This window comes from Oncorhynchus nerka, linkage group LG24 (genome assembly GCF_034236695.1).
Source record: "Oncorhynchus nerka isolate Pitt River linkage group LG24, Oner_Uvic_2.0, whole genome shotgun sequence".
NCBI classification, from domain to species: domain Eukaryota; kingdom Metazoa; phylum Chordata; class Actinopteri; order Salmoniformes; family Salmonidae; genus Oncorhynchus; species Oncorhynchus nerka.
Window position 1 is genome coordinate 48,510,521 of NC_088419.1, and position 27,481 is coordinate 48,538,001.

Genomic DNA, 27,481 nt, shown 5'->3' on the forward strand with positions numbered 1-27,481 from the left:
TGCGCCAATCTCGAAGAAGTGTGATGTAAACAAGAAACAGATGGGGCACGTATCCTCATGCTCTTCACAAACTTTGTGGCTGTGGTATATAGTGGGTACCCGTTAGCACGGCAGGATCTGATGCCTTCTTGCCGTGGACTCAAAGCGAAAGAGAAAATCATACCTGCTTGATCTAATTGTGTATTACCTCGTCTGTTCTCTTTTTTGTTTTGTCAACTTTTCGGTATGTTCTGGTAGGCTACTGAAGTTTTGTAACTTTTTCCACCTTGGCTAAGTGCTAATGCGCTAGCTGTCTAACATCCCACTATTGGATTTCTCTCACTGACTCTCCCTCGGACCGGTGAAGCACCCACCTCTCCATCGCTTTGGTAGCTAACTCAGCTTGTTAAATCTTTTACATAAACTTTTACCCAGTCAATCTGTAAGTCTCTGCTCTGTCTTTGCTTTTAATCTGTGGTTATGTTGTGCAACAGGGCCTCCCACTCCTCTTTCTATTCAGGTTAGAGCCCGTGAAGGGAGTAGTACAGTTTCAGAAGAAAGTTCTTTGTTTCTGGCCATTTTGAGCCTGTAATCGAACCCACAAATGCTGATGCTTCAGATACTCAACTAGTCTAAAGAAAGCCAGTTGTATTGCTTCCTTAATCAGGACAACAGTTTTCAGCTGTGCTAACATAATTGCAAAAGTGTTTTCTAATGCTCAATTAGCTTTTTAAAATGATAAACTTGAATTAGCTAACACAACGTGCCATTGGAACAGAGGAGTGATGGTTGCTGATAATGGGCCTCTGTACGCCTATGTAGATATTCCATTAAAAATCTGCCGTTTTCAGTTACAATAATCATTTACATTAACACTGTATTTCTGATTAATTTGATGTAATTGTAATGGACAAAAATGTGTTTTTCTTTCAAAAACAAGGACATTTCTAAGTGACCCCAAACTTTTGAACGGTAGTGTATAATATCAGCAGGAAAAATTGAGATGACATGACTTTTTTCTCTACGCTGACGCCAGCCAGAACATCTGCAGAGGGCTAAAACAAAGCCTTCATGCCAAGTCATGAGTTAGAGAGTGACTCAACATCTTAATCCATACCAGAGACACAAGTTAGCTTTTTTTCTATGAGCGCCAAGTTAAAAAGACCTATGGCCGTTGGATCCTAATTTATCTACAGTAGCAGTGCTTTTTGGTATTTTTGTACTTTTCCTTGGGACATCTTCCTGTCGCAGTAAGCTATATCAGAGAGAATTGGAGGGCTTATAAAGGCCCAGTACAGTCAAAAACTTGGTTTGCCTGTGTTTTATATACTATATTTCCACACCATGAGATTGGAATAATATAGTGAAATTGTTAAAATGATGAATGCCTGTTTCATGTTAGAGCTGTTTGAAAAGACCACCTACATTTTGAGCCTGTTTGATGGGATGGAGTTTTGGCCTGCCTGGTGACATCGCCGGGCGGTAAATTGGTTAAAAGGCGAATAGAAAAAGAGTTCCAAACAGCTAATTTTCAGTTTTCCCCTCCCCACTCAGACCACTCACAGATAGTCCTAGCAAAATTCTTGCTTGAGAAATTGCTCATAGCTAAGAAGCTATTTTAGTTGTTTTTTTTACCATTTTAATTGAAAACAATCACAATAAGGTACTTAATTGTTACCCAGAAATGATTTGAAATTGAGAAAAAAAATGTCCCAAGGGCCAATACATTTTCCTGACCAAGTGACCTGCAAAGAGAACTCTGGGCCCTAGTTAGGCCTATATTTCGAACCTCGATTTCAGGTTTTCTTACGTTCATTCAGAAATTGACAAGTTTCAATAGCCCAATAGCCGAGTCAATTAGACTTGGCGTGTATCTGATAACTGTGAGAAACCAAAAGGAGACTCATTACTATTTTCCACTCATGAGAGAACTCTCTCTTGCAGCCTTATGAGCTTAGTCTAACTGTAGTACAGAACCCAAAATATAAGCTTTGTAAAAAATACAATTGTCAATAAAGATTGTATAGCCTCAAAACATGCTTAAAACTATAATTTGGGACTATATTTTGGATTATGGATGGTAAATCCTTGTATTCATAGCGCTGTCTATGAATTTGAGAGTGGTTACATTTATCCAGCCTCATCCCTCAGCTGTTGACCAAATCAGTGTTGGGGTACCCACTTTGTTGTTTGAACTTCAGATTGACCCTTTAATCAGTACAGAACCCAACCACTGTTGTGCATGCACACAAGCAAGTGATTATTCAAGTACACGTACAATAGTGGAAGTTTGAAGGTTCAATTCATATCTGAAACCAGGAAGTGATAAGAGCTTGTTTGTTTCAGACACAGAGATCACCACGGTTGTCATTAATTTGATCCAAAGGGAAGAGTGCCTTCTACAGACCCACCCACAATATATCTCCAGCAACAGGTAAAATGAAAGTAAATATATTGATATTCTTGTCATCTGAGAAAGAGTATATTTCAAGTGTATGAAAAGATCTCTAAATCAGATATTGGTATGCTATAATTCCGTAAAGTAATGTTGTTTGGCCATACCAAGCATTCCAATGTCTCCTTAAATCCCTATAATTGTCAAACAGTAATTTTCCCAGTGAAGGAACTTGAGTCAAAATAATGGGGAATAGACAGGCTACTCACAACCAGTAAATTCATTGTGTATACCTTACAATACTAATGGAAAAACACATGATTTCAAGATGATTCATTGTAATTAAAGTAAATGAAAAACATGTTCGAAAGTCCCTCTTTCATTGCCTAGTATTTGTCCATTACTGTACCTTGTTTGCCTGAAAAAATAAAGTTATCATATTTTTTGTACGTTATCATTTGCTGTCATAGGCTTTTGAATTAATTTCAAATATTAATTTTCTTCATCAAATAAGACTTTTATATTATAAATCAGTGTGGGTTGTTTTAGAAACAGAATGTAAATAAGTTACTTGAATTGTCAAATGTGTAGAAAGTTATACCTATTTTGAATCATAAATGTATAAACTAGTTTGTGTGTATTTGTAAAAATGACATCATATAACCTTTACTTGACCAGAACACTAGTAAAGTTGCGTGTGATAGTTTGACTTACAGTATCATTTAATGTCTCATGTATATTGTTATATCACTCTATGGAGATCTGAAAATATTAGGGTTTGTTTTTACAATTGGTAATACAAATGTTAAGTCATTATCAAGTTCTTCTGTGCTTCCTAGAGCAACGACAGCATTGATAAGTTGATATTATTCTATGGAAGTTCCTTCGATTCACAGCATAAGTACACATGCTCTGTTACTTACAGTGTATTTTAACACCAACTTAGAAATAAAGTTTAGACACTTTAAAATATATTTATTTAAGTGTTTGGATGAGCGAACCAGTCTCATTTTCAAAAGGGTAGTAAAAACAAAACAGACAAAGCAAACTTTTGGTCTAATCTTAATGTTTTATTTCCCCTTGGAGTAAACACATGCCAATGTTCGAGCACTGTATAAACTCTACATCTGCATTGCACATGCTGTGTCATGACACAACATACTACTCTAACATTTCTGAACCATATACACAGTCAGACATAACATAGTCCCATCTGTTTTCCTTCTAAAAATTAGACTTGCAAAAGCAAAGATATGCACTGAGTGTACAAAACATTAAGGACACCGACTCTTTCCATAAATTGCATCCCTGTGGAACGCTTTCGACACCCTGTAGAGCCCATGCTCCGACAAATCCTTAATGTTTTGAACACTTAGTGTACACATGCACAGTGAACTAACATGCAGCATGATATGTATTGTTTCTGGCATCATCTCACATAAATAATACTGTTTTCACACTTGACTGCCTGGCTTTAAGTTGATCTCGCATTGAACTTTGTATTTTATCCTTCAAAGGATTTGTAACACAATGAATGAGGAGTTTATTGGAGTAATGCTCATGATTAACAAATAATGATGCATTCATGTCCATATATGGGGAATATCTCTCCCTGGAAGTGAATCCATGACATTCCACAAAATAAAACGCCTCTTTGGCCCATCCCTGCTTCACTGTATGAAAGTCAGCCAGAGTTGAACCCGTGGACAGAATAGGGGGGTCAACTCTAAGAGTCATTAAGCAGATAAGGAGTGTTGAGTCAAAATATGCCCAGGTGAGGGATACTGTCTGAAGGGCAGTCAGCCAACCAACCTGTGGCACTGTTCCATCGGAGGCTAAATACCTCACCAGAGCCGATGACAGTTGTCCTTTGTTATCTTTGGTGATGAATACTGTGCTTGGTTGCTCTGTTAGAGCAGCTTCATACCATCAGGAGAAAGTTAGTACACGCACACACACAAACACACTTTCACATGAAGGTATAAATTCAAGCGCATACTCACACGCACACACATATGCCACGGCCTTGTGGTCTTTGGCATGGAAGCTGACGGCTGTGTATTCTTCAGAAACATCCACACACTGCATACATTTCCTTGTTCTCAACTAAACAATGCTTAATACCACCACACACAATCACCCCACTGGCAACAGTATTTAAGTTTTTCTTTATTTATCTAGGCAAGTCAGTTAAGAACAAATTCTTATTTACAATGACGGTCTACACCGGCCAAACCCGGGCAATGCTGGGCTAATTAAGCACCGCCCTGTGATACATCCTGGATTCAAACCAGGGTGTCTGTAGTGACGCCTCTAGCACTGAGATGCAGTGCCTTAGACCTCTGCGCCACTCGGGAGCCCCACTATGTGCTTAAGGCACAGGAATAACCAGCTCTGAGCTCCAATGCCATGCGACAGCCCTGCCCATGTTCAGTCTACTTTTAGAACTCTATAAACAGCACATAAAAAAAACCAATATAAATCACAGTCAACACTCTTTAGGAAACAGTACAGCAGGAAGGCTGCCGGCCTAGACAAGGTCTCTCCAGACACACTTAAGCACTGCGCTGACCAGCTCTTCCGTTTTCACGGACATATTCAACCACTTACTAGAGCAATGCACTGTTCTTGCCTGTTTACATAATTGTTCCAGTTCTGAAAAAACAAAATGTGTCCTGTCTGAATGATTACAGACCTGTAGCGTTCACCTCAGTCATCACGAAAACCTTAAAGCGTCTCGTACTGTCCCATCTCAAAACCATCACTAATAGCTCCCTCGAGCCACTGCAGTTTGCCTACAGAGCTAATAGGTCTGTGGATGACGCTGTCAACATGGGCCTCACTATATCCTCAAACACCACGGTAACCCAAAGACATACGCAAGGATTTTGTTTGTGGACTTTAGCTCTGCGTTCAATACATCATCCCAGAAGTGCTACAAAACAAAACTCTCCCAGCTGAACGTGTCCATCTGTCCGTGGGATCACTGACATCCTGACCAACAGGACGCAAAATGTGAAGCTGGGAAAGCTCAGACTCGGAGCGCCGCAAGCATGTGTGCTCTCACTTCTACTCTACACCAACACTGAACCTCCAACAAAGCATCTGTCAAACTACTCAAGTTTGCAGATGACACCACTCTGGTTGGTCTCATCACCGACGGTGTTTAGTCCATGCACAGTGGAGAGGTAGACTGGTTAGTGGCCTGGTGCAGTCGCAATAACATGGAACTCAACACAGACAAAACCGTGGAAATGGTGGTTGACTTCAGAAAACACCAAAGTCTGAAAGTTTTCAGACACTGACTTTTTCCACACTTTGTTACGTTACAGCCTTAATCTAAAATGGATTAAATTGTCCCCCCCCCTCATCAATCTACACACAATACCCCATAATGACAAAGCACAAACAGGTTTTTAGAAATGTTTGCTAATTTTTATAATAATAAAGAAATTACATTTACATAAGTATTCAGACCATTTACTCAGTACTTTGTTGAAGCACCTTTGACAGCGATTACAGCAATTAGTCTTCTTGGGTAGGACGCTACATGCTTGGCGCACCTATATTTGGAGAGTTTCTCTCATTCTTCTCTGTAGATCCTCTCAAGCTCGGTCAGGTCGGATGGGGAGCGTTGCTGCACAGCTATTTTCAGGTATCTCCAAAGATGTTCGATCGGGGTCAAGTCCGGGCTCTGGCTGGGCCACTCAGAGACTTGTACCGAAGCCACTACTGCGTTGTCTTGGCTGTCTAGACGTGGCACTAGGCATTCTGGCCAAATAGTGCAATCTTGGTTTCATCAGACCAGAGAGTCAGAGTCTTTAAGTGCCTTTTGGCAAACTTCAAGCGGGCTGTCATGTGCCTTTTACTGAGGAGTAGCTTCCATCTGGTCACTCTACCATAAAGGCCTGATTGGTGTAGTGCGGCAGAGAAGGTTGTCCTTCTGGAAGGTTCTCCCATCTCCACAGAGGAACTCTATAGCTCTGTCAGAGTGACCATCAGGTTCTTGGTCACCTCCCCGATTAAGGTCCTTCTCCCCCGATTTCTCAGTTTGGCCGGACGGCCAGCTCCAGAAAGAGTCTTGGTGGTTCCAAACTTCTTCCATGTGTTCTTGGGGATCTTCAATGCTGCAGACATTTTTGTATCCTTCCCCAGATCTGTGCCTCGACACAATCCCGTCTCAGAGCTCTACAGACAATTGCTTCGACCTCATGGCTTAGTTTTTGCTTTGACATACACTGTCAACTGTGGGATCTTATATACACACAGGTGTGTGCCTTTCCAAATCATGTCCAATCAATTGAATTTCACACAGGTTGACTCCAATCAAGTTATAGATACATCATGGGTAATCTATGGAAACAGGATGCACCTGAACTCAATTTCGAGTCTCATAGCAAAGGGTCTGAATACTTTTGTAAATAAGGTATCCGTTTTTTATTTGTAATACATTTACAATAATTTCTAAAAACCTGTTTTCCCTTTGTCATTATGTGAAGATTTCTGAGGAAAATGTTTTATTTAAGCAATTTTAGAATAAGACTAACGTAACAAAATGTGGAAAAAGTCAAGGGGCATGAATACTTTCCGAATGCACTGTAGCCATACTGATACTATACATTTGTATATATGCTCATTCTCTTATAGCTCTATGCTCACACTGCCTAGTTGTATATAATGTACACTTCCGGCCCAAAGTTTTAGAACACTTCATTCAAGGGTTTTTGTTTACTTTTACAATTTCCTACATTGTAGAATAATTGTGAAGATATCAAAACAATGAAATAACACATTTGGAATCATGTAGTAACAAAAACAAAAGTGTTAAACAAATCAAAATATATTTTTTATTTGAGATTCTTCAAATGCCACCCGTTGCCTTGATGACAGCCTTGCACATTCTTGGCATTCTCTCAACCAGCTTCATGAGGCCATCATCTGGAATGCTCTTCAATTATAGGTGTTCCTTCTTAAAAGTTATTTGTGGAATTTCTTTCATTCTTGATGCGTTTGAGCCAATCAGTTGTGTGGTCACAAGTTAGGGAGGGGTATATAGAATATAGCCCTATTTGGTAAAAGACCAAGTCCATATTATGGAAAAAACAGCTCAAATAAGCAAAAATAAATGACTTTAAGACATGAAGGTCAGTCAATACGGAAAATGTCATTAACTTTCAAGTTTCTTCAAGTGCAGTCACAAAAACCATCAAGCGCTATGATGAAACTGGCGCTCACGAGGACCGCCACAGGAATGGAAGACCTAGAGTTACCTCTGCTACAGCGGATAAGTTCATTAGAGTTACCAGCCTCAGAAATTGCAGCCCAAGTAAATGCTTCACATAGTTCAAATCACATTTCATTGGTCCCATACACATGGCTAGCAGATGTTCATGTGAGTGTAGTGAAATGCTTGTGCTTCTAGTTCCCGACAGTGCAGTAATATCTAACAAGTAATCTAACAATTCCACAACAACTACCTAATACACAATCCAACGGGATGGAATAAGAATATGTACATATAAATATATGTTTTCAAGTAACAGACAACATCTCAACATCAACTGTTCAGAGGAGACTGTGTGAATCAGGCCTTCATGGTCAAATTGCTGCAAAGAAACCACTACTAAAGGACACCAATAATAAAGAAGAGACTTGCTTGGGCCAAGAAACACGAGTAATTAGACATTAGACCAGTGGAAATGTGTCTTTTGGTCTGGAGTCCAAATTTGAGATTTTTGGTTCCAACCGTCGTGTCTTTGTGAGAAGCGATGTGGGTGAACGGATGATATCCGCATGTGTATTTCCCAGCTTAAAGCATGGAGGAGGTGTTATGGTGTGGGGGTGCTTTGCTGGTGACACGGATTTATTTAGAATTCAAGGCACACTTAACCAGCACGGCTACCACAGCATTCTGCAGCAATATGCCATCCCATCTGGTTTGGGCTTAGTGGGACTATACTTTGTTTTTCAACAGAACACCTCCAGGCTGTGTAAGGACTATTTTACCAAGAAGGAAAGTGATGGAGTGCTGCATCAGATGACCTGGTCTCCACAATCCCCGACCTCAACCCAATTGAAAGGGTTTGGGATGAGTTGGACCGCAGAGTGAAGGAAAAGCAGCCAACAAGTGCTCAGCATATGTAGGAACTCCTTCAAGACTGTTGGAAAAGAGAGAATGCCAAGATGTCAGGGCAAAGCGTGACTACTTTGAAGAATCTCAAATATAAAATATATTTTGATTTGTTTAACACTTTGGTTACTACATGATTCCATGTGTTTTTTCATAGTTTTGATGTCTTCACTATTCTACAATGTGGAAAATTGTACAAATAAAGGAAAACCCTTGAATGAGTAGGCGTTCAAAAACTTTTGACCGGTAGTGTATGTAAACTATTTTTTAACTCTGTTGTCTGTATTCTGTTTCTAAATGTTGTCTATCACTAACAGCACTAGATCACCAAGTAAAATAAAGTTGATTCTGAAATAACAACAACTTCACCGACGAAGATAAACACCAATGCACAACAGGAACCAGTCAAGGCGGTGAAGGTGGAGCCTTCACATTAAACGACTGGGGTTTGCCTTCTTCTTTGACCGACACACCCCCATCGCCTCCCCCTAGCGGGTCGCTGCCCACGGAGGCACGGGTCAGCCGGCAGACGGTACCAACGAAGGAGGGGTACAGGGTCCTGATGGAGCCCTGGGACCAGTCCCAGCGGGGGTAGAGGCGCTTGAGGACAGCACGGCGAAACAGGATGTACACCCAGGGGTCCAGGATTTGGTTCCAGGTGGCGAAGCGAATGAAGAGCAGCAGGTAATGGATCCGGAGTGGGCTCCCCGAAAACACAGTCTTTGTAATAAACACCTGTGGAGTGTAAGGGGAAGGAGGGAGGAATGGGTGGAGGAGAGAGAGGTAGATAGAGACAAAGAAAAATAAAGTAATAGGGAAAGAAATAGAAGGACAGAGAGAGAAAGACAGAAAAGGATGAGAGATGGATATACATAGAGAGAAAAGGACAGAATAAGGAGAGAGAAGGAAAGACAAACCATTTACAGACAGACAATGAGAAGGGGGAAAAATAAAAACAACAGATAGAGGGACAGAGGAAGTGACAGGAAGAGTGAGAGTTGTCATCAGTCATTTGAACACACAAGTGCAGCAGCTTCGGCCTTCACACAAACACACATACACACACACACACACACACAGATGTCTGAGACCAGGACTCGGTCCACCCAGGGAGTACATTGCTGGGCTAATTTGGGCCGGGCCTCTGGAGGCACTGGCCCAAGCGTCCACAGAGCAATCATTCTCCCATATAGGCATGCCGCTAGCCTTATTGCTAGTCCCATTAGCGCCAGGGCAACAACACTCTTTTGGGAGCAGCTAGATATGCTAACAAGCTCGACTCCTCAGGCATAACATATGCACTTGTGTTCCGCAAATCATTTGCATTTAACGCAATTGTAGGATCTTAATTTGAGCCGGTTTGCTACAGCAGGAAAATAATACTGCAGCAACAGAACATAGGAATTATGTGTACTACAAATAATGGACATTTTTTTGTATGGGTTGATACATCTTTTGCAAATCAAGTCTGTCATTTTAAAGTGGAAATCACAAACTTTAGAATCCTTTTAAAACCTTGAATACACTACAAGTTGACATTTTTTAGCAACAAAATAGTGATACAATTAAAAATCCTACATCTGTATGTCAAAAATACTAACAGACCCAAAGTGACTTAGTGTCTCAGAACTGCAGGTAACAGCCAGTGAGTCAATGCGGTCGGAGGAGTCATGCCCATAGGGCATTACAAGCCGTAATTTTAAATAAAATATATACACTGCGTTTCAACATTTTGGGGTCACTTAGAAATGACCTTGTTTTTGAAAGAAAAGCACATTTTTTGCCCATTAAAATAACATCAAATTGATCAGAAAGAGTGTAGACATTGTTAATGTTGTAAATGACTGTTATAGCTGGAAACGTCTGATTTTTAATGGAATATCTACATAGGCGTACAGAGGCCCATTATCAGCAACCATCCCTCCTGTGTTCCAATGGCATGTTGTGTTAGCTAATCCAAGTGTATCAGTTTAAAAAGGCTAATTGATCATTGGAAAACCCTTTTGCAAATATGTTAGCACAGCTGAAAACTGTTGTCCTGATTAAAGAAGCAATATAACTGGCCTTCTTTAAACTAGTTGAGTATCTGGAGCATCAGCATTTGTGGGTTCGATTACAGGCTCAAAAAGGCTAGAAACATAATTTTCTTCTGAAATTCAGTCTATTCTTGTTCTGAGAAATGAAGGCTATTCCATGCGAGAAATTACCAAGAAACTGAAGATCTGGTACAACGCTGTGTACTAATCCCTTCATAGAACAGCGCAAACTGGCTCTAACCAGAATAGAAAGGGAAGTGAGAGGCCCTGGTGCACAACTGAGCAAGAGTGTCTATTTTGAGAAACAGACAAGTACTCAACTGGCAGATTCATTAAATAGTACCCGTAAAACACCAGCATGAATGGCAGTGTAGGGTCTGGGTGTTTCAGCAATGGGCGGAGGTGAATGCCCCTTCAGCAGGCGGAAGATCTCATCAGCTGCAGGATTCCACGCCAACTTTCGAGGACCACCTCTGAGGAGAGAGGTGAGAGGAGAAGCGATGGAGCTGAAGTTCCTGATGAAGCGGCGGTAAAAGTTGGCAAACCCCAAAAAACGTTGTAGTCCCTTTATGGTGGTTGGGTCTGGCCATGACCTGATCACATCTACCTTTCTTTCCTCCATAACAACTCATTGCGGGCTGATCCGATATGCCAAGAAGGAGACAGCAACCTGATTGAACTGGCACTTCTCCGCTTTCACATACAAATGGTTCTCCAGGAGGCATCCCGGGACTACCTGGATGTTGCCGATGTTCTACTCCAAGGTGTCCGAGTAGATCAGGATGTCGTCGATATACACGACCACCTGGCGCCCAAGCATGTCCCGAAACACCTCGTTCACAAATGCCTGAAACACCGATAGAGCATTGGTTAAACCATAAGGCATCACCAAGTACTCGTTGTGCCCAGACACTCTGCTGGTCTCGCCTTGTGCCCTTATAGTACGAACTGGCCATGACAGACCCAGCAGACTTGGACCAGCTCCGCCACGCTGTCTCCATGCAGGGAGCCACCATTGGGAGGCATGAAGAGTTACTACAGGACCTTTTGGAAGGGCTTTTGGAAGGGCTTCGTTCCCTGACGACTAAGGGTTTAAGGATATTATGGAACAAAATCAGGGAGTTAGTTATTAGGCAGCCTGCCACCTCTGAGAACCCCCAACCACCTAGTAACCTTTTCCCTATTAGTGGTGAATTTGCACAGCCTACTCTTGCTCCCCGAGAACCACGCTTACCTCCTACGGAGCGATACTCTGGGGATCCTGGTACCTGCTGGGGTTTTCTGTCTCAGTGCTCTCTTATTTTTGAGCCAAAGTCATCTTTGTTTCCTTCGGACCGATAATGTCGGGAAGGGTGCTCTCATGGGCTACGGCAGTTTGGCAGCAACAATCCGACATTTGTCATCATCTGGAGGATTTCATGGCAGAGGTGAGGAAGGTGTTTGATTATCCGGTATCCGTGAGAGAGGTGGCCCAAAAACGTATTGAATTACCTCAAGACTCCCGTAGTGTGGCAGACTACTCTGTTGACTTTCGCACGTTGGGCGCCGAGAGTGCCTGGAATCCTGAGTCTCTTTTCGATACCTTTCTTCACGGATTATCCTAGATGGTAAAAGATGAGCTAGATGCTCGGGAATTACTCGTGGACCTCAATTCCCTCATCACCCTCACCATTAGACTTGATGGACATCTAAGGGAATGCAGGAGCGAGAAGAGGTCTGGCCTAGGTCACACTCATTCATCCACAGTGGCTCGAAGGAATCCGAAGGCTGTTTTTTTAGAGAGGATCCAAAGCCACCCGAGCTCCCTCGAGAATCATCGGCAACGGATGAGCCAGATACTCCCTTTCTGGGATATGTCATCATTGAGGGAAATGTCCAGATGGATCCTGGAAAGGTGAAAGCAGTGGTGGATTGGCTTCAACCTACGTCCAGGGTGCAGTTTCCTGCTACGTTTCCTGGATTTTGTTAACTTCTACCGCGGTTTCATTCGGGGTTACAGCAACCTGGCGGCCCCCCTCTCTGCACTCACCTCTCCCAATGTACAGTTCACATGGTCTCCAGCTGTCGACAGAGCCTTTGTGGACCTGAAGCATTGGTTCACCATAGCACCCATCCTCATCCATCCGGATCCGTCATGTCAATTTGTGTTGAGGTAGAGGTTGATGCTTCTGATGTTGGAGTGGGGGCCATCCTGTCCTAAGTGATCTGCCCAGGACCAAAAGCTTCATTGCCTTTCCACGATCATTCTCTTGTCTACCCCGTTTGGATTGTTGAATAAATATCAAGACTCAAACCATCGGTGTCTGCATCTGGGTTTTGCCTGGTGCCCTTATACCTCTCAGATGCCGATCAAATTGTTAGCACTCCGCAGGTCCAGCTTGGTAAAACAAATTGGGCCCCGTGCAGCTGTTTAATGGCGGCCGGAACCAACTGGAGGGGGAAGAGACTTCTGTAGTCAGTACACAGAAGAAGACCCCCATCCTTGACCACGAAGATGCAGTGGTGGAAAAAGTAATGAGTAAAAGTAAAGATACCTTAATAGAAAATAACTAAAGTAAAAGTGAAGTTCACCTAGTAAAATACTATTTGAGTAAAAGTCTAAAATTATTCAGTTTTTAAATATACTAGTAAAAGTAAATGTAAAAAAGCTAAAATATACTTAAGATAAAAAGTAAAAGTATAAATTATTTCATATTCTTTATATTAAGCAAAGCAGACAACCACATTTTCTAGTTTTTTAACACTTCAACACTCTGATATAATTTACAAACGAAGCATGTGTTTAGTGAGTCCGCCAGATCAGAGGCTGTAGGGATGACCAGGGATGTTCTCTTAATAAGTATGTGAATTAGACCACATTTCCTAACCTGCTAAGCATTCAAAATGTAACGACTACTTTTGGGTGTCAGTGAAAATTTATGGAGTAAAAAAAAAAAAAAATCATTATTTTCTTTAGAAATGTAGTGATTTAAACGTTGTCAAATACCCCCAAAAACGGACTTAAGTAGTACTTTTACTTAAGGACTTTACACCACTGCGAAAAAGAAGCCAGCCAATGCAGGGGAGTCGGACGGGCGGATGAAACCTTGTTGGAGAGCCTCCTGGATGTGCTCCTTCAAAGGCTTGGTTTCAGCCACCGACGGGGTAGATGCGGCTGTGCAGAGGCGAAGAGTCTGTAAGCAGGTCGATGGCTCAGTCCCAGGGGCAAAGAGGAGGGAGACAGGTGGCGTGAGTCTTGGAGAAAACATCCCAGAGATCCTGGTAAACTTCTGGGATGTCGGCCTGGAGGAAAACCACAGGATTCTCAACCTACGTGAACCACAAGGTAAGGAAAAGCAGGTCTTCCGGCATCTGGGTACCCAGGCCGTAATCTCCATCCTCGGCCAGGACATGGTGGGGTCGTGGCGTTTAGCCACGGAAGGCCGACTTTGTGTACGGGTGCCTGGATAACGAGGAAGGTGATGCTTTCTTGGTGCTGGGCTCCCACAGTGATGGTGAGCAGTGCTGTGATGTGGGTGACTGTGCCAGATCCCAGTAGTTGGTTATCCAGTGCTTGAACTGAAAACGGAGAGGAGAGCGGGTATGATGTTCAGGGAGGAGGCAAGGGCCTGGTCAATAAAATTCCCCGTGGCTCCGGAGTCAAATAAAGCTGTGGAAACAACACGAGGGAGAGACAGCTATTGAAATAGGTACTAAGAAAGGTTTGTTGGAGAGTGAAGATGAATACTCACACCCTGATCTACCCCATGAGACGGATGATCATTGGACAGTCCCTCTGCTTTAGTGACTCTTGGGTTAGAACTTAGTGGACACAGTTGAAGCTGTCCCTCCAGGACACAATAGGGACATCGCCCCAGTTGTCTCCGACAGCATCACTCAGCCGTGGAGATACGCGTAGCCCCTACCTCAATTGGTTCAGGCTCTGACTCAGATCAGTCAACAAAGGAGGGATATAAGCGATGGGAGTGCTGACGCTCCCGAAGGAGGTTATACAGACAGATGGCCGTTGCGATGAGTGCGTCCAATGAGTGTCATCTCTGCATGCCAGCTCTGTCTGCACCTCCTCACTCAAACATCTTCTGAATAAGGTGCGGAGCACCAGCACATTCCATCCGCTGGATGCCGTTTCCATTCTGTGAGGCAATATTCTGTAACGTAGATGCAGATGAGTCAGGATGCAAGTGCAGTTAATGAGTTTAATGATGAAGAACATTGAACAACACAAAACAAGAAAATAAAGAAAAGTCCATATTTTGGTTGTGGCATGAATGATTCAGGCATTTGGATGATCAGGTTCGAGATGAGGTCCGGACAGTCCCAACAGCCCAAACCAATGTGGGGTGAGTGAAGACAGGGGTGCTATAAAAATACAAAAAATCTTTGCCTCAGTCTTGACTCCTGGCACAGGATGTAAACCCAGGGGTCACATATCTGATTGAAGGTGGCTGGAGTGGCGATTTCCTATGAAAAGCCACTTGCGCAGGAGAGATCTGTCCATAACACAGCAAAAATCAGATGTCCAAACGTTTTTGGGTGAAGTTCCCATGTATTGCGCATATAAAATTTAAATAGCTCCTAAACACATTCCTGTAGAAAAGGTGCAGAGAGATGCATTCTATAAGCTACGTCTGTGATACAGTTCTTACCGTATGTGCTCTCTTCTCGCCTGTGCTAACCCTTCCTGGTCACCTGTGCTACCTATATACACACACACACACACACACACCACACACAGTACCCTCTAGTGTACAAAACAAGTTAAAATAACCCTTGACAGACAACATGTGACCCGTTTCAGGAAACTAGGCGTATGCTGCGGGTCACTACTTCACAGGACAGCCATTTGAACGTGAACTTTTTTTTAATCAAAATGTATTTTTGGCAAAAATGCCTTCTCGAACATGTGAACTTTCCCGCGCCTTAATAACAAACTTGTATGGCATCTGTAAATACGAATAAAATTGTTAAAATTACAAGCCTAGTTGGTTAAGCCACATAAAAAGACTGCAACCTTCCTGCTAGCCATGATTGGCTAATATAATGAGTGGGCTGGACATGCTGAGAGATCAGTTTGGATTTGTCTGCCATATAGCACACTTCTGTATATTTGAGCTGGTCAGTATGTCTAGGTAATCCTAACATGAAAACAGCCAAACCAGCTCTGCTAGGGCTGAGTAAAATGGTCAGAGTTTGGGTGGGGGCTAAAGCTTAAGATGATTCTTATGGCATTGCACAGTCAGTGTGAACCAGAGTGACTTGACACAACAACGGTGGGCAAAGCGAGCTGTACAAGTAAAACAGAAACGACACAGGACGTCTTATATAATGAAAGGGGTTGCAGTCTCCTGTGAAGCATTCATCCATGTACCGAGTAAGAGTCCAGCTACAGTTTCAAATATTATACATTTCTAATTTTGTCAGAAAGTTGTTTTCATTGCAAGTTGAAGCTTACTGTTAGCTAGCTAGCTGATGTTACATGGCTGGCTCGCTAGCTAACATTACGTGTATGATCTGTGTGTACAGTCACAGCCAAAAGTTGAGAATGACATTAATATTAATTTTCACAAAGTCTGCTGCCTCAGTTTGTATGATGGCAATTTGCATATACTCCAGAATATTATGAAGAGTGATCAGATGAATTGAAATTCATTGCAAAGTCCCTCTTTGCCTTGCAAATGAAATGAATCCCCCAAAAAACACTTCCACTGCATTTCAGCCATGCCACAAAAGGACCAGCTGACATGTCAGTGATTCTCTTGTTAACGCAAGTGTGAGTGTTGACGAGGACAAGGCTGGAGATCACTCTGTCATGCTGATTGAGTTCAAATAACAGACTGGAAGCTTCAAAAGGAGGGTGGTGCTTGGAATCATTGTTCTTCCTCTGTCAAACATGGTTACCTGCAAGGAAACACGTGCCGTCATCATTGCATTGCAAAAAAAGGGCAAGGATATTGCTGCCATTAAGATTGCACCTAAATCAACCATTTATCGGATCATCAAGAACTTCAAGGAGAACGGTTCAATTGTTGTGAAGAAGGCTTCAGGGCACCCAAGAGAGTCCAGCAAGCGCCAGGACCGTCTCCTAAAGTGGATTCAGCTGCGGGATCGGGGCACCACCAGTACAGAGCTTGCTCAGGAATGGCAGCAGGCAGGTGTGAGTGCATCTGCACGCACAGCGAAGACTTTTGGAGGATGGCCTGGTGTCAAGAAGGGCAACAAAGAAGCCACTTCTCTCCAGGAAAAACATCAGGGACAGGCTGATATACTGCAAAAGGTACAGGGATTGGACTGCTGAGGACTGGGGTAGTCATTTTCTCTGATGAATCCCCTTTCTGATTGTTTGGAGCATCCGGAAAAAGCTTGTCCGGAGAAGACAAGGTAAGCGCTACCATCAGTCCTGTGTCATGCCAACAGTAAAGCATCCTGAGACCATTCATGTGTGGGGTTGCTTCTCACTCACAATTTTCCCTAAGAACACAGCCATGAATAAAGAATAGTACCAACACATCCTCCGAAAGCAACTTCTCCCAACCATCCAGGAACAGTTTGGTGACGAACAATGCCTTTTCCAGCACGATGGAGCACCTTGCCATAAGGCAAAAGTGATAACTAAGTGGCTTGGGGAACAAAACATGGATATTTTGAGTCCATGGCCAGGAAACTCCCCAGACCTTAATCCCATTGAGAACTTGTTGTCAATCCTCAAGAGACGGGTGGACAAACAAAAACCCAAAACTTCTGACAAACTCCAAGCATTGATAATGCAAGAATGGGCTGCCATCAGTCAGGATGTGGTCCAGAAGTTAGTTGACAGCATGCCAGGGCAGATTGCAGAAGTCTTGAAAAAGAAGGGTCAACACTGCAAATATTGACTCTTTGCACCAACTTCATGTAATTGTCAATAAAAGCCTTTGACACTTTATGAAACGCTTGTAATTATACTTCAGTACTCCATAGTAACATTTGACAAAAATATCTAAAGACATTGAAGCAGCAAACTTTGTGGAAATTAATATTTGTGTCATAGTGAGCAGACAATGATGGTAGCAGTAGACAATGATGGTACATTGCATTCGATTTTAAATCCGCAGCAGGTGAAACAGCGGCACTATTCTCCCAGGCGCATTTGTCACCGTTTTGTTTTGAAAATGGGGTGGAGGAGCATCCTGCATCGTGGTAAAAAAAAGATCATAGAACCGCAGGGGGGGGGGGGGGGTGTTTGTTGTTTAAGTCTATGTTGTAGTAATATCAAAAACAGACATGACAGTTTCACAGCTAAGGATTCCAGCTTAGAAATGACAAACTTTCTCAAATACTGAGTGATGATTAAAATGTGTTTGAAAGGATATCATGTTCCCATGACCTACATACATATATACTGTACAGTGCCTTCAGAAAGTATTCACACGCCTTGACATTTTCCACATTTTGTTGTGTTACAGCTTGAATTTAAAATGGATTAAATTGAGATGTATTGTCACTGGCCTACACACAATACCCCATAAAGTCAAAGTGGAATTATGATTTCAGAAATAATAAAAAAATAACAGTGGAAATGTCTTGAGTCAAATAGTATTCAATGCCTTTGTTATGGCAAGCCTAAATAAGTTCAGGAGTACAAATTTGCTTAACAAGTCACATAAGTCGCATGGACTCACTCTGTGTGCAATAATAGTGTTTAACACGGTTTTGAAATGACTACCACATACAATCATCTGTAGGGTCCCTCAGTCGAGCAGTGAATGTCAAACACAGATTCAACCACAAAGACCAGGGTGGTTTTCCAATGCCACACAAAGAAGGGCACGTAAAGTTATTAATGACACTTTGGATTGTGTATAAATACACCCAGTCACTACAAAGATACAGGCGTCCTTCCTCACTATCACGTTTCAGGGAAGACCCAGATGTAGACAATGTCAAAGTAATACAAGTTTATTACTAGAAGAGGGGGCAGGCAAAACGACATGTCGATGGCATGCAGAGGTCAGTAATCCATATCAGAGTTCAAAAGGTACAGAACAGCAGGCAGTCTCGGGGTCAGGGCAGGCAGAGGTCAATAATCCAGTGTGGTGTGACAAGGTACAGAAACGGCAGGCAGGCTCAGGGCAGGCGGAATGGTGAAAACTAGAAAACTGGAACTAGAAACAGACAGGCGCAAGGGAAAACCGCTGCTAGGCTTGACAAATAAACATGAACTGGCAACAGACAAACAGAGAACACAGGTATAAATACAATGGGGAAGATGGGCAACACCTGGAGGGGGGTGGAGACGAGCACAAAGACAGGTGAAACAGATCAGGATGTGACACTAACTCAGTTGCCAGAGAGGAAAGATTCCGCTCAGGGATTAAACCATGAGCCAATGGTGACTTTAAAACAGTTAGAGAGTTTAATGGCTGTGAAAACTTAGGATGGATGTAGTTACTCCACAATATTAACCTACATGACAGAGTGAAAGAAGGAAGCATGTATAGAATACAAATATTTAAAAACATTAATCTGTTTGCAATAAGTCACTAAAGTAAAACTACAAAGCATTATGTTTGGGGCAAATCCAACATGACACATCACTCTTCATAATTTCAAGCATGGTGGTGGCTGCATCATGTTATGGGTATGCTTGTAGGCTAAAGGATAAGGACTAGGATAAAAATAAATGAAATAATAGAGCTAAGTAGAGGCAAAATCCTAAACAAAAACCGGATTCAGTCTGTTTTCCAACAAATACTGGGTTGACAAATTCAACTTTCAGCAGGACAATAACCTAAAAACACAAGGCCAAATATACACTGGAGTTGTTTACCAAGACATCATTGATTGTTCCTGAGTGGCGTAGTTAGTTTTGACTTAAGTCGGAATGAAAATCTATAGCAAAACTTGAAAATGGCTGTCTAGCAATGATCAACAACCAATTTAACAGCTTGAAGAATTTTTTAAAGAATAAATATTGAACAATCCAGGTCTGCAACCCTCTTAGAGCCTTACCCAGAAGTACTCACAGCAGTAATCGCTGCCAAAGGAGTGTGAATACTTATGTAAATTAGATATCTGTATTTCATTTTCAATACATTTTCAAACATTTCTAAAAACATGTTTTCACTTTGTCATTAAGGGGTATTGTGTGTAGATGGGTGAGAAAAATCAACAATTTATTCATTTTGAATTCAGGCTGTAACAAAACAAAATGTGAATTAAATCAAGGTATATTAATACTTTCTGAAGGCCCTGTATGTACTTTTTATTGTGTGTGCATGTGTTGACAGAGTGCCATAGGCTGTCACTTACCAGCAGGGGGCACCAGCAGATGGAAGCGATCATCATGATCCAGATAAGCTGCACCATCATCTCCACCTCGTAGTCGCGGCGCCGCTGCCTAGCGTCCTGGCTGCAGCACACCTTGACCAGGGTCACCACGCTTATTGTATTGAGCAGGAAGGACACGGCGATGGACAGCAGCCCTACCAGTGAGAAAAGCAGGCAAAAGGCCATGTCGCTTGCCTCTGAGCTAATTTTAAAGAAGCACCAGGAGCCCGGTATCTGCATGTGGTAGCGCCCAACACCAACCAGGGGCAGCAGTGAGATGCACCCTGCCCCTGCCCATACCAGCAGCACTATGGACACTGCCCGCGACTTGGTCATCATGCTGGTCGAGCGGGCGAACGGCCGATTGATGCCCACGAAACGCTCCATGGCCATGGTGGCTCCCAGCAGAAGCGGGCACAGGCCGTAGAAGACCATAGACATGCCCATGAAGTTGCAGAAGTGGCAGTGCGGGTCCAGGAGGCGCCAGTTGAACTGGGTGCAGTGGAAGGAGACCACGATGGAGCCGGTGACCAGGAGGCCCATGAAGTCGGTAAACACCAGGCCGCAGAGGAAGATCAGGAAGGAGGAGCGCGACCGGCTTTGCGTGCGTAGGAAGGACTTCAGGAGGACCACGAAGGCGATGAGGTTGAAGGTGAGGCCCAGTGCACTAAACACTGATGAGAAGTAGGCGGAAGCAATGGTGTGGGTGTAGTTGAAGGGGGGACTGTTGATGGAAAAGCACAGTGGGGTCGACTCGTTAGAGTGGTTCATGGTGGCTGGAGGAGGTTTGGCTATTCCCAACGCACTTCAGAAGAGAAGGAGGAACTAGTCCATTTTGAAGATTTCCATTGTCTTTTTTCTTCACCCTGACAAATGAGAAGACAGAATTTTGGCTTAGTCAGAAATGTGTAGACAAAGTTTATGAAATTTCAGTTTACCTCAGAGGACAGAATCATAAACGGTGTACACTTCCATTCAGCAGAGACTATATAATATGTTGTGGCTGAGTAATTATTCTAAAACTAGAATAATTACACTCGACTGACCTCGAAAACTACTTACAGCTTTCAAACATCTAGTTTCTGATGAAAAACATGGAAACTGTCTGGGAATTGCCAGAGACCTCACGATACGATATTATCATGATACTTAGGTGCCGAGACGATGTATTGTGATTCTTAAGATTCTACATGTATTTATGATACGATACTGCAATTGTATTGCAATTTGATGTTCCAAACTTATTGCTTACTATAGGTCTAATGCAGAGAGACAAGAGAGAGCCTGAGAACATTTGTTTTGGCTTGGGGGCAAGGGTGGGTAAGGATGGGAGGGTGGGACAAGCTTGGCTTGGGGGTGGGGCAAGGGGGAGTAAAGGTGGGAGGTGGGAATAAGCTTGGCTTGGGTGGGGTAAAGGGGGGAGAACAGGGAGGAGGTGGTGGAGTGGGATGGATTTGGTTCGGGAGAGAGAGAAGAAAGAACTTAAATGTATAATTATATATTTTTTATGTCTTGTAAACCCATTGTAAAATGAATATGAGTTCTGGACAGATTAGGAAAGGATGTTGAATCATTAGTATTCCTTGTTTGTTATTAGAACTAAGATTTATTGGTGGTTATTGGTGAGAAAGGAGAGGGGCTGTCTGGGGGATTGGGATGGGGTGACTGGGAGGGCATCAAACACTTCTCTGAGGTGTGCGTGGGGCCTACACACATCCCATTTGAGTCTCTCAGAGGATCAACTCACCCCAAGTAGACCCCCACCATCCACTATACTTTACTTCACTCTTTTGCTTTTACTTCACTCTGCAGTCCAACTCATCCCAAACCATCTCAATTGGGTTGAGGTCAGGTGATTGTGGAGACCTGGTCATCTGATGCAGCACTCCATCACTCGCCTTCTTGGTCAAATAACCCTTACACAGGCTGGAGGTGTGGTGGGTCATTGTCCTGTTGAAAAACAAATGCTAGTCCCACTAAGCGCAAACCAGGTGGGATGGCGTGTCACTACAGAATGCTGTGGTAGCCATGCTGGTTATCATTGACAGTGTTACAAGCAAAGCACATCACACGTCCTCCTCCATGCTTCACGGTGGGAACCACACATGTGGAGATCATCCGTTCACCTACTCTGCATCTCACAAAGACATGGTGGTTGGAACCAAAAATCTTACATTTTGACTCGTCAGACCAAAAGGACAGATTTACACCGGTTTAATGTCTATTGCTCGTGTTTCTTGGCCCAAGAAAGTTGCTGAAAATAAATGCAGTTGATAGTGAGAGGACATTTCTTTTTTGCAGAGTTGATAAGTTTGTTTTGTTTTTGGAATAAATAAAAAAAGACTTAAATTTTTTTTATTTAACCTTTATTTAACGAGGAAGGCCAGTTGAGAAAAAGTTCTCGTTTACAACTGCGACCTGGCCGAGTTAAAGCAAAGCAGTGTGACAAAAAACAACAGAGTTACACATAAACAAACTTAGTCAATAACACAAAAGAAAAGAAAAATCTATGTACAGTGTGTGCAAATGTAGAAGAGTAGAGAGGTAGGCAATAAATAGACCATAGAGGCAAAATAATGACAATTTAGCATTAATACTAGAGTGATAGATGTGCAGCTGATGCTTAAAGTTAGAGAGGGAGATATAAGACTCCAGCTTCCTTGATTTTTGCAATTCATTCCAGTCATTGGCATATTTATATATTATCAAAAAAGGTAAATGATTTGGTAAGAGGAAATGTAAAAAAAATCAATGACAGAATTAAAAAGTAATTTTGGACTGACAGTGTAGATAGCTTCAAATACATGCAACTTAAGTTACATATCAGAAAATATCGATTTGAAATGTTTTGGTCATCAGAGCAACCTTGAGGGAATCTTATTTGAGTCAGAAAATGATGTTCATATGATAAGGAAGATATACAAAACCTTGTAGAGAGCATATCCAACTGACTGTCTCTTAGAAAAATATATAAACTATTGGAACCAAGATGGAGGGAAAGGTGGAGCATAACTAAAGAAATTACAGTTAACAAAAATGTAGGCTTAATCCAGTATAAGATCATGTACATAATGTATTATACAATAAACAAAACTAAGTAAATTAGTTTAGATCAGTCATGGAAATAAAAGTGCTGAAAACATGTTGTCTCAATTTACTATCGGATGAAAAATACAGGCAGGCATATAGCAGACTACCACTAGCTGACGCTACACACATATATATATATATATATATATATATATATATATATTTTTTTTTTAAATTGAAATATGTAACTGTATCAATCCCCCCCACTACTGAAAAAAATTCCATAGCCTGGTGGAACCAGCCTGATTGTTTAATAAAAGTGTAAATGTAGCAGAGTGATCAGGCTGTTGCCACCTGGCTTATCTTAACATGCGGACACTGTTTAAACAGCAGACCCCTTACAAAAGATTGCCGTTTTGAAACTGCAGTAAAAGAGCAATAACTGCAGTTGAGTGTGATACTTTGAATGCAGTAATTGCAGAATAACTGGAGTGTACTGCAGTTGAACTTCAGTTATACTGCACTCTATCTACAGTTACACTGCAATAAAAAGGTTATTTTGGAGGCAGTATTTGCAGTCTAATGCAGTTATACTGCACTTTAACTATCATGGTTCCTCCTGGCACCAGGGGGCGGCAGAGACCGCCCTAGAGACTTTTATTGGACTCAGATGTGTCTTATTATTTCATGATTGTTTCCCTATTAAAGAGTTGCGTTTTCTGTTTTCCTATGTAGCAGAAGCTTGAATTGTTTACCGTGTGCGGTCGTTTCCTGAGTGAGTTTTCGAGAAGTTTTATTTTTTCCCCAACTGTACTGTGATCCTGCGGCTACAGTTTCTCAGTAAAGTATTGTGTTTATCTTTAACCACAGATTCTTTGTCTGGTCTTTTCTCTGCACCTTGGTCCAACCTTACCACGTCACACTAACTGCAGTTATATTGGATTCTGACTGCAATCTTTTTTCATATTGGGATAATCTATCCCAAACCACTAATTCATATGATTAACGGTGTTAGTGTTAAATAACACTATGTAAAAACAAATGTTTAATGTTGCAGTTATAACAAGGTTGGTATCAACATGTGAAAATCGTTGTCATGATTTTTATTTTTAGGGTGGATTATCCCTTTAATCAAGCCTTTTTAGACAACTATAATTTATGGTTGATCGAGACTTTAACCCCATGGATTCCATAGTGTGGGAGCTAGTGAACACACAAACATAACCGTCATAGCCTGTAGTATCTCTTGGCAGGAAATGCAGCTATGTTATGTTACGTCAAAATGTACTTAATGATGTCCTTAATTAAAACAGACTTTTCAGAGGTCAGTTTACTAGTCATTCACTATTGCCATCAAACAAAATGGAAATTACAAAGCCTACCGGTAAAATTAGAGACTATCATGGGGACATACGGGAGGCGCAAATAGTGAATGCTAACAGAATTTGAGGATGGTTGTTATACAACCCCAGGAACACATATGCACTATCAAATTCTACCCTTTAAACATATTTTGGCTTGGACCTGAAATATCCAAAATGGAAAAAACAGGAAACAGATTCTCCAAATGACATCCTAGAATGCTATCACTGAGGAACATGTTGTAAATGCAATGAAGGTATGAACCCAAATCACTGCGGCCAGAACGTCATATGCTCTAGTAGATCATATAAATAAGAAAACGTATCAGAGAAGTTCACCAATCAAATATTGAACACAGAGAGAGAGAGAAGGGTTCAGCTCAATATTAGTGGCTTAGTAGATAGTTGGGGTTGCTGAGATTTATAGTAAACAAAATCAATAACTACCAGACCCTTCCAGCTATGGCTTGACCTCCGGTCTTTCTGGGACCAGGATGCAAACCGGTATCAGGTATCGCCTGTATTCCTTGAAGGAATGGCATGCATTATGAGGGAGATGTTGCAACCAGGCTCCAGTCTTCCCTGTCTACCTCCATGATTTGACTACACCGTCACGAGAGTAATTACACTGAAGCACTCAGCCACTATCATAATCCTCATTTCTGTACTCATTCAATTTTGTTTTCCAACTAATGAGTCATTTACCACTGGATAAATGCACCAAAAAGAGAGAGGACAGGAAATTAAAGACGACAACTAGTATTACAACAATTATTAATTACAACAGGAATAATAGTGTATGTATGGATTGTGCCATTTTTAATGCATGCCTTAGTTGCAGTCCACCTCTAAATGGCCTAAATTACGATATTATGCTTTTCCTTTTAAGATCATGAGGTCAGGAAAAGCTTAATCATGGCGCTATCATCTAATGTAGTCAGTCTCCAATTTCCTTGCAATTTCTAGTAGTTAGGAAAGCAGCATCTTTCCATAATAACAAAAATTGGGTTTGTTAATCACATTTTGAATATGAAATTATTGTCTGCCAGATGCCCTCTCATCGGTGTTAACAATCGGTCTCTACATCTACTAGAAAATATGATCAAATGCTCAACAGTTTTAGAGAATAGGCAGCAGGATAAGTAAGCCATCATTGTAAATAAGAATGTGGTCTTAACTGACTTGCCAAGTTAAATAATGGTTAAAAAAAATATTTTTAAGAAAACAAATAAATTGGCAACAGGTGCGCTGTGTTCAGTCAACAGTTTTATGACATGTGAATTTAGATTTGAGTTTTATGTAAGAGCTTTCAAATTGTTTAAATGAGAACCGTTTACGGTAATGTATAGTTTTATAAGTCTGGCTGTGGTCAATTTACAGTAGCCTAACCAGTTTAAAATAGCCTATAGGGCATACTGCATCGTTGTCACATGACCTGGGGGTCTGCCCTATATTCCCTCAGCCCAATTTTCACTCAGTACCCACAGAACCAATTTCAATCAAATTGGCACAAATGTTTATTGTTATAAGGTAGAAAAATCGGGATTATTTTCAGCATCCATGAATATGTAAGCGTATGGGACCTACTGAATATGTTCAATCATTATGACCATGACCTTTTGTCAATATTACAGCAGAATTGCATTTTCTGAGATTACTCAAGTAAAAACGGTTTAATGCTTTCTCTGAGCAATTTTTTTCAGAGTACAAAAATGATGTTACAATAAACATACATCTGATCTGTTATTGATGATCCTTATTTATTGATTCAAGCAACAGTGAATCAAGTTACCAAAAGATCTGTGTACTTCAAGGATGTGAAAAATATTTTTTTCCCCTCCTAAACTGGGTTACAATCTGTTTTTCCTCTCATTTGGCTTGCTAACGCCTGGTTTAGAAGATAGAACTGAGGGAACACAAGGCTGAGTAAAGATGGGGCTGAGGGAACATAGCGTGAGGGAAATACTGAGGAAACGTAGAGCTGAGGGAACATGGGGCTGAGGGAACATACATGCCAGCTAGCATAACGTTCTGAGATCCATAAGTTTCTTAGAGCTTGGTGAGAGCGTGGTTGTCCTATGGTTATTTTGAATACTATACTATACTTCCCACAATGTTCTGGGAATTGCTTGCCATGGAACATTCTCAACACATTTAAGAAACTTGACAAAATAATGTTATTTTCTTCGCATTTCATTACTTTAACAGAACGTTTCCTAAAAGTATATTTTTTTCTGTATTTTTCATCCTGTATTGTAACCAAATATTCAGAATAACCATCATATCAAAGTAAATTTGGAGTCATGCAATGATATGGCGTGTGTTACAAATGTGCTAGCTGGGATGGTCCCATGGCCAGTTCTACCCTTATTGTTTAAGGCTAAGCTTGGGATTGCTAGACAGTTTGACACAATTAATTCGAAAATACAATTCCATCACGAGGCTGTAAGAACAGCAATACGCAAACAAAACACATCTATAGTAGACTCAATTTTAAAAAAGACATAATTTCATGTAGACTAGGCACAAGCAAAACAACTTACAGTATTGTCAACTGGAAGAAGATACAGCCCATAGGCTCCGTAAATATGTTAAAGAGACATAACTTAGTGAATATTTGAATAGTCTAGAACTAGAATAGCCTACAATGACCTGTTAATTTCGGTTTAAAAAAACGTAACATGTAACCTTACCTTTCCACAGCAGAGCGTCGCTGTCAAACACAAGTCATCAGGCGAAGTTGACGGCACCTCATCGATTCCTCGAGTCCTTGCCCGCCGACTCGCATTTCTGGGTGTCAAGATTCGGAATTGACTCCTCGACTCCTAAGATTCAGTATTTTTTGCAACGGATGAAACTATTTACCTTGTATATTTCAAAAACAAAACTCACAGCAAAGAAAGAGCGAGCTAGCGATAGATAGAGATGCAGACAGTCCGTGCATCGGTAATCATAAAATGTAGGCTATAGGAATTTCTTGTCTTGCAATGTAGGGACAATCAATGAGTGGGCTGAGCTATTCTACACACAACAGACCGAAGACCAAACACTAGCGAAGAGGAGCAGGCGAGGGAGAGAGAGGATCGGGGCAGGCAGATAGACAGTCAGTGCCGTTCGCATAGGCTATATCTTTGGTAATCTGTATCTAACAAAACCTCAAATATACTTTTGGTCAATTTACGAGGCAATCACTATGGTGTACGGTTAAGGTATTATTCGTTGTGCCAGTGAATTTAAGTTGAAC

General features: G+C 41.6%; 1 protein-coding gene across 1 annotated transcript; it reads right to left on the minus strand.

Moving 5' to 3' along the window:
* Positions 1 to 3,425: 3,425 nt before the first annotated feature.
* On the minus strand, positions 3,426 to 27,365 carry LOC115108069 (thromboxane A2 receptor-like). The gene is made up of 3 exons (XM_029632002.2): positions 26,931 to 27,365; positions 19,829 to 20,712; positions 3,426 to 9,239 (listed from the first exon to the last, which is right to left on the minus strand). The coding sequence occupies exons 2-3, from the start codon at positions 20,615 to 20,617 to the stop codon at positions 8,910 to 8,912; spliced, it is 1,119 nt and encodes a 372-aa protein (XP_029487862.1). The 5' UTR covers positions 20,618 to 20,712; positions 26,931 to 27,365; the 3' UTR covers positions 3,426 to 8,909.
* Positions 27,366 to 27,481: the final 116 nt, after the last annotated feature.

Coding starts and splice junctions, on each gene's coding strand:
- LOC115108069 (XM_029632002.2), bottom strand. CDS start 20,617: ATGAACCACTCTAACGAGTCGACCCCACTGTGCTTTTCCATCAACAGT. Junction 9,240..19,828: donor TCTGCTGGTGCCCCCTGCTG/GTAAGTGACAGC, acceptor TACACTCCACAG/GTGTTTATTACAAAGACTGT.